The sequence below is a fragment of the Crocodylus siamensis genome, chromosome 8, assembly GCF_052110815.1.
Source record: "Crocodylus siamensis isolate JL-2025a chromosome 8, ASM5211081v1, whole genome shotgun sequence".
Classification (NCBI taxonomy): domain Eukaryota; kingdom Metazoa; phylum Chordata; order Crocodylia; family Crocodylidae; genus Crocodylus; species Crocodylus siamensis.
The window spans coordinates 68,170,721-68,186,760 of NC_143402.1; the positions used below are offsets into that span (position 1 = coordinate 68,170,721).

The 16,040-nt window shown below is 45.7% G+C and overlaps 1 protein-coding gene across 3 annotated transcripts in view; it reads right to left on the reverse strand.

Annotated features, from left to right (window-relative positions):
* Positions 1–16,040, reverse strand: part of SLC38A12 (solute carrier family 38 member 12) — a 66,906-nt gene that overhangs the window by 20,397 nt on the left and 30,469 nt on the right. For all 3 annotated transcript variants that reach the window (XM_090060983.1, XM_090060984.1, XM_090060985.1), the window contains exon 9: positions 5,437–5,530. In XM_090060983.1, coding sequence (XP_089917109.1) covers positions 5,437–5,530 — 94 coding nt within the window. The remainder of the gene's footprint in view (positions 1–5,436; positions 5,531–16,040) is intronic.

The following is a 16,040-nucleotide window of genomic DNA, read 5'->3' on the forward strand; positions in this document are numbered from 1 at the left end:
TGTTCAAGTCTATCCGCGTAATTGGGAAAAGGATGAGGATTGGGATTGATTCAGGTTAAAGGGTGCATTGACTAGGAGTGATGTGCCAACCATCTGATCCAAGTGCACCACAAAGCAGCTCAGGAGAGAGGCAACTGCAAGCCAGAGGCTGCCAAATCTAAGGGAAGTTTACTCCTCTGTAAAAGAAACCTTTATTAAAATACAATACTTTCTAATAACTACAAATGGAGCATCTGTAGCAGTGTGTAGCAAGTGGCCCCAAGTGAAAGCTGTCTGGGAATGGCTGCCAGAAATGATTCAATAACAGCAGCAATAATCATGCTGCCAGAGTCTTTAAAGCCAACGGGCCCAGCTCGTAAAGCTGGGAGATTCAGGCTGTAACAGGCTGCAATTAATCGGTTTAGCTTCTTAATACACTATACTAAGTTTGCTGCCGAGTATCTGCCCACCAAGTGTTGGCCTTTTGTTATCTCTCCTAATCCACATCCCTCCCGTGAGATTGATAGACAATAATCAACAAATCAAGAGCAATGCTGTGCAGTTAAATGCTCCAGGGTTCCTGCTTGAGCAATACCTGCAACTGCTTGCCTGTCTACAGGGTTTTTCTTACTTCATGGGCCCTGGAGATTTTGAACTATGTGCTGGGATAGCCTGACAAAGCCACGCCAAGTACTGAGAAGAGGTCACAGTGGATGCTGCCACGGAGAGGGGACAGGGAATGACTGGGCCTGTGAAGAGCAACAGAAGTGAAAAGCTGATCATGCAGCGTGGCTGTGAATACCCACTACCAACTGCACCTGAGTTCAGGGAGGTGAATGGGTCAGCTTTAGAAACACAGGAAGAGGTATCTGACTTGACCAAAGTCTGATGAATGAAGCAATACTTTGAGTCTGGAAGACCGACCTGATCTCACTGCTGCAAAATCCCTAATCAGCGCAGACAAGTCTGAGTGACAAGCCATGCAAACAGAGCAGCATCTCTTTGCATCTGCAAAGCTGAGAGTAGCTCTATCAATCCATTTTGAGTGATTTCCTTGATTGAGATAATAAAAGTGGTATTTTTCTGAGAACCAGACTAGCCCAGCTGCATTCAAAGCTCAAACCAACAGTGTTTGAACCAGATTAGGGAACAGTCTCATCCTGGATACCCTAACAGTTTTAAGACCATTCTCCTTTTCCTGGAGGGAGAAAGGACACAGCAGCAGCACTGTCCGAAAAGAACCCTTGCCTGAGCAGCTGAGAGCTCGCATCAGTACCCTACTAACAACATCTTTTACACAGTGCAGCTAGTAAAGCTGGGGCCTCAGTTGGATTCTATAAAAGTAACCAGGTTTAAAGCGGCTTGTGGCCCAAGCACGTTACAAGACAGTCTGTTTTTGACAGCACGCAAGTTTTTCTGCAACTTAACTCTGGGAAGAATGCATTAAATCTAGCTCAGTTCAAGACCCAGATCATAAACACACTATTCACTATGTATGGAATAGAGGTGATTCTTACTGTCAGAAGATGTCTATTATACTACAATGGTATTGGTACCATAACCAGGCTTTCTTTTGCTAGGGCACACTTCAGACAGCCATCTCATAGCCTATGAGCTCCCGACTCGTCTATTAGGCTGTACTGGTAACTCAGCATATTCCAAATTTCTCCCAGAGTTAGTTTAGTATCCATGGCTCTCTGGTACCAGCAATAGTAGCAACACTAGCTGAGCAAAGGTGAATCTTTTTTAGCCCAGTGTCTCACAAACCTGTTTGGAGCCTAGATGTGCTGGTCAAAATATTCACATCATTAAGACTAATACAAAGGGATGTTAAACAGGGTTTTGTTATAGGAGCTGTATTTAAAACATGGCTCTGAAAGAGTGCTTATGCAGGTTCAGGTCTTTATGTACCCAGAGCCTTTATTAATCTGGTCTATTCCACCTGAAATGTATTTATGCCCACCATGTCCTTATCCCTTTTGACAGAAAGAGTACCTCTTTATGCCAGCCTTTGTTTCCAGATGAGCACCTTGTGCTCACAAGCCCAGTGAACAAAACCCCATCTGCTTAGGATCTCTGATGTTATCTCCCCCCTGCTCCACTGGCCTAAGATGCCCCAGAAAGCACCTGCCTCCGCAGTGCATCAAAAGCTTCCACAAAACCCAAAAGTGAAAAATAATGCTGTTAAGGCAGCCCGGTGAGCAGGAGCCAAGCCCCAGCCATGGCTCTTCCTCTGAATTCCCCTAGCTGGACCCATTTTTCTTTCTGATGCGGGTTCCAGTGTTCTTGAGGTAGCTTATTTTTCATTGAAAGATGAAGTCTTTACATCTCATAGAGAAAAATGACTACTGTAGAGAAGCGACTACTGCATGTTGCTTCTGAAGAGCATCAGGTTCTACAAAGAGGCCGGTGACATTTGATTATCACTTAGATCAGGAGGAGAAAGAGGGAAAACAACTTTCAAAGGCAAGTCTGACACCATTACAAACAGGAGTAGAAATGACCTTCAACAAGCAGCTCACTCGCTCTGCTGCCAAAAACCATCCTCTCTGCCCCTGTCATCTTAAACTTCAATATACCTGGGGCAGTGCACGCTGACGTCAGCCACTGCAGCTGGGGAAACCAGGGGCTTTTCACTGAATTGGGGAAAGGGACTGATATTAATTTCCAAGGACAGATGAGAGGTTCTGCTTTCCAAATCAGAGTGCAAAGAACAAGCGAGTGCCAATTCATGCCCATCAAAGCTGAAAAAAAAATAAGCCCCATCACGAGGAAGGGGATATCCAGAATACACAACACCCTCCGGGCAAATAAAATTATAAGTGTTCCCTTTGTTGCAGGCAAACTAGTTGGGATCAGCCAGCCTGGCACACCTGAAAAGTTTGGCTCTAAGTTTTTCTTGAGCCCATCCGGAACATCAAAGCACCATTCTGCTCTAACCAGTATGGAAAGGCAGCCCTGGCTGCCAGAGGAGGACGGTGCAGCATCTAACCTTCATATTCAAGCAGAACCAGATCAGATAACAAAAAATCCAGACTAAGCATGGGGGCGCTTATCTTGCCAGCAAGCTGTGTGACAATCAGTTACACATTTACAGACCCCTGCCTTGGGTGCAAGGCAAATCCAAACGCTAACCTAGCTGACGGCACTGACCTGTATCATGGTGGGAAGGGGAAAAAAAACATATTGACTCAAAGCCAAATTAAACTCAGGATCTTCCTTGCCCCAAAGGCTGCAGCAGGAGATTTACTCTTTATTTACTGTAACATCTGCCTTGCCTTTAAGTCCCCGCTCCTAATAAATCTATCATTCATTGTACACATATGGAAACCATTGAGCTAAGTAGCCACTGAGGTCCTGCTGGGACCATTAACTATCATTATCTGGGGCAGCTGTTCCCCAATGGCCTGATGTGGGAATCAATCAGGCTAAAGCATGAGTTTCCCCTACACCCCTCCAAATGCCGCTCCTGTCCTCCCTGTGACAGGGAAGAAACACAGAAGCAAGGTTCTGCCTTGGTGCTAAGGCTTAATGAGCATCCTCTTCATTTTGGAGGCAGCTGGCTAGGGACAGACCAATGGCAGGCCAGACAGGTGTCAGGTTGTCGCAGAGATGGGATGAGGTCTGACTGATGCATCTGCAGAGAGAGGAGCCCAGGTGATCAGAACTGGGCCAGTGAGCTGAGAGGGGATTGCTTTTTTTTTTTTGTGCTTCCCTTAATACCCCCTAAATGAGACCACCCCTTTCTCTGCAGTGCATGCACCAGTCCAACCTTTCATGTGCTCAGACAAAGTGGGCAAGCTGACATTCAGGATTTTCACACCATAGCGGGTCAGCCTTCGTTACCTCAAACTCCTCAGCTTCCAAGGCACTGAAGCTTAAAGACACTCACAGCGACTGAAGGACCTCATTTCCCCAGCCAAAGCTGCTGCTTAACCTCACAGGAGAGATTCTCAGCCACAGGATCTTCTCTACTCTCTGGAGGACTGCTGGCAGTTTTAGACCAGGGTCATGGGACTGAACTTGGGTAACAGGAACAGGGTGTCAGCCCTGTGTAAGCCCTGAGCAAGTGAAAAAACATCAAGAACTGAAAAAAGACAAGTCAGTTTTCCTTCCTGCCAAGGGCTAATGGCAAGTATTTATTAGCCAGTTTAGGTTTCAGGCTGGGATGGATGGAGATGAACACTTTGGTGTAAACATGGACTAAAGAAGTTGCGGACTTGCACCTTAAAAACGCATGCACACATGTGGCCCAGGTAATCCTGGAATTTGGTCTTTGAACCACAAGATTCAGGGTAGATTCTCTATTAAATGTGCACATCAATACAACAAGTGGCCAAGTAGTTGTCCTTTCCCCAAGTATAATCACAACTCCATTCTGTCTGAAAGGATTTCTCAAACTTATTCCTAAGATCTGGATCCCAAAGAAGTTAACCTTATGTTAGAGAAGCTCTGTTGTCTTTTGAGAGGACAGGAAGAATGATGAAGCGGCAGCCACCACACCCCCCACAATCCATTAGCTTTAATTGGTGAGAAATATCTTTAAGGTATCTCCACCTGGACCTTTTACCACTAGAAAATACAAGAGAGATGACACTCCGTTCGTGAATGGGATAGTCAATCCATATGCTTTATTTTCTGGTCACAAGGTAACACTGTATAAATGCTCCCTCACCACCATCAATAAAAGAAAAAAAGCCTTTATGGCAACTTTCATTCTTAGCACGATATCTTGAAAAACAGGGCCGGGGGAAGAAGCCAAAAGACAGTTGTGTCAGTGTAGAAGTTTCAGACTCTGCATACCATAGAGCAGTGAGAAAATATTTGGAAACGGGTATTTGAAACCACTATCCAGATCATAAAAACAGGGTTAAAAAAAAAAAGTACACAGGCTACAGAGTTATAGTTCATTCAATATTTTGAGGGAGCTGGATGGCCAAGCCATCAAACAGATACTCCAGCACATACAATTCCTATGAGAAGAGCTGGCTTGAAAACAAATGTTTCCATTCCACAAAGTCTTATGCAACTTAAAAAACCTTCCTGTTCATGTAAGAACAAGGAGAGATGCCTATTCCAGGATAGCAGGGCCCCTGATGGGTAGAGCTCTTGTCCTTGAGGTGGCAAACCCATGTTCCAAACCCAGTTCTGCCATCTCCTGCAACTCAGAGGACTGCCCTAACCACCATACTTGGGGCTGTCCTGGGGTTTCGCTCTCTCTCTTCTCTATTCCCTTTCCCTCAGGGTTGCCCAGAGATCCTACCTTGGAGCTGAAAACCCTTTCCTGATCAATGTTTCATCAATACTTGCTCATGCCCACAAAAGTTTTGCTTTCAGCAAAGAGCCCTTTCCTGGCAAACTATGCCAGAAAATTTCCAAGAGGCTCCAGTTGTGATTCAGTGTCCAACACGAAAGGGGTAAGGGCTTGTTAAGACACCTGAACCTCACAGGACTCACCTATCCACCTCATCAAGGACGTCATGATTTGAAGATACTTGGTCTTCTGCACATTAAAGAAGGTGAAAGGACCCAGCAGGAGAGTAAATGCTGCCTGCAAGACAGAAGGTAAAAAACTATTATAATTAGACTAAAAATAAGAATTCTGCTAGTAAAACCAGAACCCAGTCAAGTAGCGTTCCCCTTGAGAGCTCAGCTCAGGCATATCTGTTTGTCACTGAGCTTTCTTCATTATTTAGTCTTACAGTAGGGCTGGCTGAGACGTAAGGGGGTCAAGGAACTTGCCTGGGTGTCAGACTTCATGCCTCAGGCAGAAGATCTCTGAGGTCCTAGACGTTTGCTATCACTATACCCTGCTGTAACCTACACATTTCACTTCCAAGCTCTGGGTATAACATTGTGGACCATTAAATATTAAACCGTGGTCTTTTTGTTCAGGTACAGGCTCAATTTAGATTTGGACAGCTGTTGCAGAAACCAGTCTGGTTGCATTAAGGGTGATGGACTTGGCTCAAAGGGTTCCAGGCCAGACAGCCACAGGACCTACAGACCAATTTACCAGCTCCACGTACATCGGTGCCTGACGGTTTCATTTTTACATATTTGTAGCACAGAGTTACAGCACAACCCCCCCCCCCCCAGCTGCTCCACTGAGCTGAAAACCCTTTCAAAAAAACAAGGATTTGCCTCACCTAGAGTTTGCTATCAGAGGAAAGCTCTATGCTATACCGAGATCCAAGTTCCCGTCAACAACGGATCTACTTTCAATTTACCCTTATTTGGCACAAGTCTTAATGACAGCTAGATAAAGATCAGATGGGGCTCTAAAGATTAAACTCGGGAATGGTGCATTCTCAGAATCTGCTGAATCTTAGAGCTGCCCATCACATGGCATAGGAGAAATTAAGAAAAACAGTTTCTTAGGCATAAAAGACTTCCTCTTACCACTCCTTCCCTGCACAAGACACTATCAACAGGGACATGGCACGTGAAGGAGCTGTGCCCTCTTACCCCACTTCAATGCCACAGAGCTCGTAATCAAGCTGTGTGAGACCAGAGAGTGGAATACATGATGCTAACGGGGGCGGGGGGGCAGTCTTTTGGAAAGTGGGGAGAGAAAAGGGACCAATAGTGAAGGGGACCTCTGGAAGTAGCTCTTGCAGGGACTGACTGTCAATTGCCATAATTAAGGACTGACTCATTAACAGGTGCAAATAGTAGGATCTAGGAAAACACTCAGAAGGCAACAGCATGCACTTGACCTATTGGCATGGCAACCTGGCACGATTACTAATGACAAATTTCGGTTTGAACTTGTATTGCTCCACATCTCAAAGCCTTTTTCAAGTGGAAGGCAGTGTCCCCATTTTATGGCTAGGGAAACAGAGTCACAAAGATGCTTCATGACTTCAGGGCCCCCTGATAAGGCAGTAGTGGAGCTTAAAGAACCCCAGCTACTAGAGACAAACGTAACCTAAGAAAATTGTTTGGCTTTTCAAAATGCTTCTCAAGAGAGACAGGCAGTGATCAAAACCATTTCCCAGTGCAAATCTTCTCAGATGAGCAGAGTAAGTGCAGGAACAGGGCAAGAAGTTTGGAATCATGGGTTCTGTGCCAAGCTCCGTCAAATTTCCCATGTGCCCCACTGCAATCGCCCTCAGTGCTGTAGCTTCCCATTTTGCAAAACAAGACCAGAACAGAAGTGTGATGCACACTCTGATCTGTAAAAGGCTCTGAGATCCTTTGGTTGAGATGCATTCAAGTAGCACAAAGGATATTAAATATAATTGACAAGTTTTAGACAAAAAGAAAAAAGAGAGAGGACCCTTCAGTTCCAGCACAACAGAATAAAAACACTGTTACAATGAACCTTTATTCCACTTTTCCCCTGAGCTTGGATTATAAAAACTTTTTTCCTCCCACAACCTTCTTTCCACAGGCTGCCATTCAGCCCCAAAGCAGAAAGCGACCCTTTAGGGTTAGACAGGTGAGAATAATCACCGGAGAGATGCAATGGACTCATATAGGAAAGCAGGTGAGAGACCTCTGGTATACCTACTAAGCAGAAGCCAAATCTCCTGCAACTGGAAATTACAGCTCCATCCTCTGCTAGCCTCTCCTTAAAACACAGGCTGCTAAACAACCTCCCTTCAAGAGAGGTTATTAGCTCATGCATCAGAACGCGCTGAAACAAAGAGACAGGCGAGGGATGGTGCTAATTAAGGAACAGGTGTCCTGTGCAAATTAGAACACACCAGAACCAAATGGCAAAACAGATCTTTAAACCAGCGGAAGGACGGACACGGCATCCCCAGGCACAAGGGTAGCACTGCAGAAGTCTGGGTTTCTCTTACACACCAAAGCTTCACCTGCACAGTGTCAGAAGACTGTAGGGGCCTGGCTGGTTTGCCAGCTCCAGACACGCTTGTCGGCAGAGAAAGCAGGGACCTGGATCTACGGTTGGTGTTTGGGAAATATCACCATGTTCTTTCTGGATCTTCCACAGTAACACCTGCATGATTATACATTCTCCTGCTCCCAAGCCACCTTGGGCTATCAAGTCCATTGATCATCCTCACAGTACATCTTCAAACACTCCCTCTCCTTCACAGCCTCCACTACTCAACTCATTAGGATGGAGATGGATACAAATCATCATGCCTGAACATATGGATTTTTTCTTCTTCTTTATAACAAGCAATATCTTTTGTTCATAATAAGATCCTGGAACTGGTCTGAAGGAACAAAGTGTGAGATGAATTCAAGTGCAATATAAATACATGTTACCTTCCCCACCCGAATCCCATCAATGAACGAAGACAAGCAGCCAGGGCTTGGTGAGAATAAATGCATGGCCCTGAATTGAGATGAGCCAGGTTGTGCTGTTCTGAAGGGATTTTGTGTGCAGACCCTGTTTAGAGAGGAAAAACGGCGATAAATGCTGAAAGGTCTTTGGATGCAGGAGGCTAAATGCGGTGGACGCATTAAACAAGAAAATTAACTCTGTGAAAAATCTGCTCCAAGCCCATGAAATATTTGATAGGCTAAGAAAAAAGGGGGAAAAAATTCCCCCGGTTAGTAAAGGAGAACCGAGTGGTCGGTACAATCCAGTGACGTGGTCTCTTCTTAATTGCCTCTGAACTGGGGAAACACATGGATGCACACCCACCACTGCTCTTCAGAGCCAGGCATGTCTTTCTAATGAAAAGGGTTTACCAACACCTGGAAAGGGCTCCAATGCGGAAGCCAAGGTACTTAAAACACAGCGGTACTTAATAAAACATTATGCTACATATTTAGGTTCTTACACAGGTAAGCATTAACATCCAACCTCAAGGATGGAAGTCGGTTTTTTTAGCAAGGCACATTTTCATTTCAAGGTCGCTGTGCTTCTTCATAAGCTGTTTTAGAGAAAGATTCACACCCGCAGTTCAAATTCATGTAGCCTTCTTCTACCCAAAAAGTTAATTAGCTTCGTAACTGCTGTCATCTCTTCTTGAGAGGAAGGCTAGTCTTGATCGGCACCCGGGCCACAACAAACATCATCTCCATCTGCTAACAATATTTTCCAGGCTCAGTTCCTCTCCCCGGAGTGAGATGTTTTGCAAACCATTGCAGGCAAGAGTCAAACCTCTCTAAATCTGGATCGGAAAAACTGCACGAGTTCACCCCATGGCATTTTAAGAGGCTGAGCTGTTACACACCCAAAGAGTGCTCTCGCTATTTCCAGTTCACCTCCTCAGGTCTCCTAGAAACATCCAAGGCATCGATCACCTTGCTACCAAGCCTTAGCAAATTAACCCGAGGCAGAGCAAAAAGGCAAATCTTTAATTGAAGCAGATTATTTTACCTTTGTGGTATACAAGTACAGACAACAAATGGATGATTCCCTTCAAGCTGAACAAGGTAAATAAAAAAGAGACATGAAGCTTTTGGCAAAGAAGTCCTGTATCCAGATAATAACTACCGTGATGGGAGAGGGAAAGCTTTCCTATTTCCTTGTCTGCTGTTGGTTCTGTTACCTAAAAGAGATATTCCACTGTATTTCATCTCACCCTTTGAATTATGCAAGCACCTCAAAAAAAAAAAAAAAGTTATCCAGGCTAGTTTCAGTGGACAGCTGGAAACCATGCACAACAAATGGCATCTCTTCTTTTACCCTCCTCTGTTCAAACTGGTGTGATGACCAAGTACATAACTGAATTAGATAGCAATGTTTTTGTGGCTTTTCCTGGAGATTATGTTTCCAGTCACAAAAAATTAGAAGCTTCCCAACATGGAGGAGAAGACAAGAGTTTGTCACTGTGAATTATGCTCTGCCCGGCAGGCTGGTGAGAGCAGTACCCAGAAGTCCAGCTAACCTGACACCTGGGCAGGCCTTAAAGTGCTGGGAGATTTTTCGTTTCGGCAAAAGTTGCACTATTTTTCTGATGCAGTGCCACTGAGGTTGGGAGGGGGGTGAGAGGGAGTTTCCACAAAGGAGGATTTCAGCAATCAGTGGCTGTCTGGCTTTTCCATTTGGCAGCTCTTAATTTATCAAAGTGAACGGCAAGCTGGCCAACAGGGAGACTTCTTACTGCAGGAACCAAGCTGGGATTTGCAATTTTTACTAGAAACAGTGATTTTAAAAAGAAGATCTATTTCTTTTGAGATTTTCACATTAAACAAGAGTTAGATAAGCCACTGAGAAAGTGGGCCACTTAACACATACAAAAGAAGACCGTGAGAAGGTAAGGAAAAACGTGAATTTGACTGTCCGACCTGAATGTGGGCTCAGTTAACACTCACTTGAGTTGATCAATCTCTTGAGACACATCCCAGGAGAATATTTCCAGGAATTAAATGGACACCTGACTGCAGTCTTGGTCAGCCTCTCTCTGGGGCTGTTTGAAAGATGTGTAGGCCAGAAGGAGACGTTATCATCACCAAAGCCCTTTATTGTACTTGGAGAGTAGGTCTATCATTCCTCAAATCCCTGGTATGACAAATAAACAGACTATATCTTAGAGCACGTGTTTTACCTCTTCCCTTACATCTTTTTATAAAGCCACAGGAGCCATGACTAGCAGGCTTGGCTACTTCATATAATTATAATGCAATAAATGAAGTGTATTTCCTACCTATGGGGACTTTTTACGATCTTTAATTTTCCCAGAGCCTTATGAGCCCAAAAGCTTGCAGAAAAAGATTTTTTTTTGCGATTTCCTAGTTGGTCTAATAAAAGGTATCATTTCTGAACCAAGAGTTCTAGACTTTTGCATTTCATATAATTAGATACATTTACTATAATGTTGAATACCTGGTCTGTGTGCTGGCACACGGGCACAAGATGACTGATAAAAAGCAGGTGTCTTTCAACAACTGTTACTGCAATGTGTTTACCTCCAAGATCTGTGCATCAACCTCCAGGAAAAGCCAATACTTGGCTCTGGCAGAGAGGTGAATTAGCGTAACTAGCCTAGCTTGTTTTTTCACAGCCCGGAGAAACACTCAGTTATGTGGAAAGGGACTCTGTGCAAGCGTACTGAGGGGAAATGGTGAGATAACCACAAGAACTCACTCCACATGCCAGCCTTCAATCAAAGGCCCCAACTCACCCCGACTCCAATCTTCCTTCCGAGGCTTCAGAGCAGAAGCGTTGACATCTCACATGCTAGCTAGACACTGGTACCTGGCAATGTCACAAGTGCCGAGGAACATTTAGCTTCATGCTGGAGAGGAAGCATACAAATAACCTTGCTCTAATGGGGAGAAATCTGAAGTTAAATCTGCAGTTTTTTGGTTTTAAATGAAATGGAGCACTCTCTCTGGTAAAGCAGCTTCTCAGTGGAAGGCTGAGGGCCGGATGCTTTATAGCAAGTACAAGGCTACGGGTACGTAGCATTCCCATGGCATAGCAGAGGCTGACAGAAAGACACAAGGCCAACCAAGCTAACGCCTCCCAGAGGAAACTTTGCTCAATCCATTGTTTAGAAGCAGAAGTGAAGACAGTCTCCTTGAACAGAGCAGAAAAAGCAGACACGGGAGCTGCTGTCAGACAAGTGGCAACTCTGACACCGGCTGCCTGGGCAAGATGTCCCTAAGCACAAAGCTCCTCTTGCAGCTTCGATGACTGCTGGGAGCCTTGGGGACAAATGGAGTTGTGAAAAGCCTGCAGTCGCCCGCTGCCCCAGAAAAAAAACCCACCTGATGAGCTCTGATATCTGGCCTTCTTTTGAGACACTGACCCTTCAACAAGGTCAGACAGGATCCCATGCTCCAACGGGTCAGGGCTGTGCAATAAAGACCCCTGGCTGCACCAGGTGCCTCAAGGAGATGATGTGCAGAGAACAGCAAAGGAAAGTGAACTTGAGATTCATTATTACTGGCAAGCATCAGAAATGCAGGATTTCTGTCTTGGGTCCTCATCCAAAGCTTATTGGAGATACTGGAAGCTCTGGATTAGGATCTAGGGGGAGTACAGGAAGAAAGGACCTGCCAGTATGGTTTAAATGAGGGTTGCCCAAATTGCGGTCCACATGGGGCTCCTAGGAGGTCACTGCTCCCTCCACTGCTCCAGGTGCAACAGCAGTTAGTCTCTGAGCTCCCTCCACACCCAGCTGTCACTGCTTGTCCCCACCTCTGGTGCCAGGGCATAGTGTGGCATAGCTGAGGGTGAGCCTGGGGCTGCATGGTACAGCAGGAAGGGGGACCAGGGGTCATCCACACTGCGTGTAGCTTGGGGGCGGTCCATGGTTCACCCCTGTATGGCCCACTGGCATGTGGCCCCTGGTCACTTATACGTTGAACAGCTCTGGTTTAAACCATACATGCAAGTACTGTCAATGCCTTCAAGAATTTAATTACATTTGAGGCCCTCCCCCAACCACATGGCATTTCTGCTCCCTATTATCGAGGCTAAGCAGAAGTTTTTAAACAACCTAAAATGTCACCACCAGCAACATAAGCACACCCAGGCAGCTACACAACCTCTGTAACCATCATGTTGCCATCCAAACTGTGGCATCCACCACTGATGACCACAAAATAGTAACCCGAGGTACTCGCACCACAGGCTTCATAGCTAAAGGACCCATCTGTTAAGCAGGTCAAGGAAAAGGTTGTGCCCACTTGCGGCACAGTGCCCACTCTACAGCCCTTCTCTGGACCCCCTCTGCCATCTCTCCTCGACCACCCCCCACTATGTGACAGAGGACACTCCTCCCTCCTGCATGAGCTCATCTCTCAAGCTAAAGTGCCAGATGGCGTTTCGCTGAGGGCAGCGTTCCAAGCTTTCATCGGCAAAGCTTCATCCTTCACAGTTTACAGTAAAACAGAAGTATATGAAAAAGGAGACTGATTGTTCATATAGGGTTCTCTCCAGAACCTTTTTACAAAAGCTTAAAACAATGAAAAGCTGAAGATATACAGCCTCCATCGGCTGGAGTGCGGACTATGGCAGCACTGATATGCAGTAAGTTATCAGCAGACAAGTAATTATTGAATTTCTTATTTAAGTTGGTTGTAAAGATAACCCAGCAACAGAAATGAGACTGCTGAAAGAAGCTGAGAGACGAGAGGGATTTTAACCTCTGCTTTCCCCTGTGGAGTAATGAAGTTGCCATGGGACAAGTCTGCCACCATTAGACACTGCATGAATAATATTTATGGATAATGTACAACTGGCCTTGTTTCTCCCTCCAGAGTAAGACAGACATCTGCTGCCAAAGCAGCGCTGGTAATTGCCGTGCAGCTCTCAACATACACCACGGGGCTTTTTCTACACTCGTAACTCACAGGGAACATATTGCCTGTACAAAAAAACCCTCCTCATCCCTGCCATTCTCCTCAGATGTACTGGATCTGAAATCGGATGCTCTTCTACATCCAGGACATCAGCTGGGGAAAGACCGCATAGCTGGAAATGGAGTTAGATGGTTGCACACCAACTTAGGAAACAGCCCCCTGTTTTTCATAGGTAAAGCAGAGGCCAAGAGAACACTCTCCTGCTAACCAAGACTCGGTCTGATCCATCTGCTCCAGAAACATAGCTGCAGCCCATTTTGTGACAGCCAAGGGACCTCTTTGCTTAATTCTAGGAAGCCAGAGAGTAAAGTGATGAAGATATCTGACTCTGAGACAGGTGCTACCAGCTTTGGTCTCCCTGGTTCAAGAAGCTAGCTAAAGCAAGATTAAGCCTGGATGAAAGCTAGAGCTTCCCTTAGAAAGTTTACAGCAGTATCACAGCAATTCTCTTGAAGTCAGACCCTCTGTAATTCTCTCAAATAACTTAGTTCAGCAGGCCAGCGATGGGATCCAGAGCCTTGGACCAGCGTCAGAGGCTCATGCCCCGTCCCAGTCAACAGTCGTATTCGGTTTAATGACTGAAAGTGAAATAAACGTGCAGTTCTGTTTCCAAGTGGGAAAGGGGCCACTTCACAAAAGCCACCAAATCACATATGTTGACCATCGTGAGGGCCTGAGCACTGAAAGGCAACTGAAGTGCTCCAGATGGAGCTCTCAAAGGGGGAGGACTGAAGTCTGCCGACACCGTGATGGAGCTTCTCTGGTTCTGCCTGGGTTGGATCTTTGCCGGGGATGAGGAAAGGCCTGGCAGTTTCCAGGGCTGGCAGATTCCAATAAGTACAAGATCCAGTTACAATCCTGATGCTTTGGGTCCCTGTCCTCCCAAACCGAGTAATCCAAACATGTCAAAATGTTTTCAAAAAGCCATTCTAGGCAATCACGGCTGCCTCTGGCACTCCGGGCCCCCGGATCGCAGCCAACAGCAAGCCTGCAATCTCAGGTGTAAATATGCTTCCACAGTGATTTTTCATGAGCAACAGAAAGATGGAGGCCAGCAAACTCCCGAGGTGACTGTTGTCCCATCCTTCATCGTCAGGGTATTTATGGCACAGTCATTTGCAGTTCCTTGTAATCACTTTAGCGCCTCCTTGACCCCCTCTGACCTTCCCCACTCTGCATCTCATTGTATCCGAATACAGCAGGATAGGAGAAGAAAGGCAGATAGTGGTAGGAAAACGGAGCTAGAAAGTGGAACGTGAGGTTTGTGGTACATGGGAGGCCCGCAGAGCAAACGAGCCAGAGCCAGGCCCAGCCGTCCTCTGGCCTCAAAACGGATACCAAGTAGAACAGCAAACTTTCCTGACACCGAGTAACCTTGAGGGGGCTTCGCTACATTAGTTAGCTGTTGTATAAACAGATTAATGAGCTTCATTCAACAACGTGCAAGAGGATATCCATTACTGCACACACTGCCTAATATTTATGCATACTGATATACTCCCATAGCAGCGTATAGCATGATTAAGCTACAGGTATATTTAATGCAGAAGCCCTTCAGGTTAGACAGCAGAGAGGCAGTGTGACAAATACCCATGTAAGCCCTTACAGACAGGCTTCTCCATTAACTATTTGGGGCTAGGAGGTCCTTGGGACACTCGGCCTTTAGGATCTGCTAGGCTTAGGACTCTCCAAGCCTGTTACAGTGCACACCATTTTGCTAACGCTGAAGCGGTAATGTTTGCTCTTGACATGCCTCCTCTTGTTAAATTCTCAGCATGGCCTAACATACACCAGCCCCTGAAATGAAGCCCTCCAGGCAATATTACCGCACTGGATGTTTGGTGTGCCATATAGAGCAGATACCTGGAAGCGCACTGAGGGCTCCCTATGCACTAGCTTTGTGTGACAGAGAGGGAAAGCTGCTGTGCTCCGGGCTACTTAGGGAGCTTCCTCTGGGCTTTCCTCTGGCCCTGCCGGGCAGCACACAATTAGCGAACCGGTGCAGTAAATCCGCCGGATTGCTTCAAAGACTGTCTGCTGAGATGCATTACACAGACCACAGTTCCCTACAGGACAAACACAAAACATCTCTGTTTTTTTCAGATTTATGGCAGCATCTACACTTACATGATCCAGCACTGTAGTTCTGGTTTAGTGCAGAGGTCACATTAAGTCGAGGTTTCACCGAAGCCTAATCAACCGACCAGTCGATTACCTAAAAGTCGAGATTGTTCACCTCATCTCTGAACATCATTGCCAGTGGGAGCAAGGCACCCCATCACATTCAATGCCACTTCCCCAGTCTCCTCTCATGGCAACACCCATGCACTAGCACTGCCATGCAACTCTGTACAGAGTCTGCCCTGAGGCCATTCGAGCATCTCCAAAATAAAGTATGTGGGGAATGGAAAGGGGTCACAGTCAATGAATGACCTACTCCATGGCAACACTTGTACACACCCAAGCAAGAAGGTTGCTGCTCCATTCAGCAATCAGATGAGATCTCTATGAGATCTCCTTTTTTTTTTTTTTTTTTTTTTTTTTTTTTTTTTTTAAAGTGGACCAAGTGTTAGAAAAATCTGTTGTTCAGGAAAAAAAAGGTCTTGCATTGATTCCCCCAGGGGACCACTTATCTGATCTAATAGGACAGCTCCAGTCTCGATCGTTACAATGTCGTTGTAGCCACAATATCAAACCATATATGCAATACAGCAAGCACACTTATTAACTTATTTCCACAGAGCAATTCACAAAGAGACTGAGGCAAATGAGTCCCTTGAAACAGTCTGGAGGGGGTGTAGGGAAAGAGCCGTAAAGGC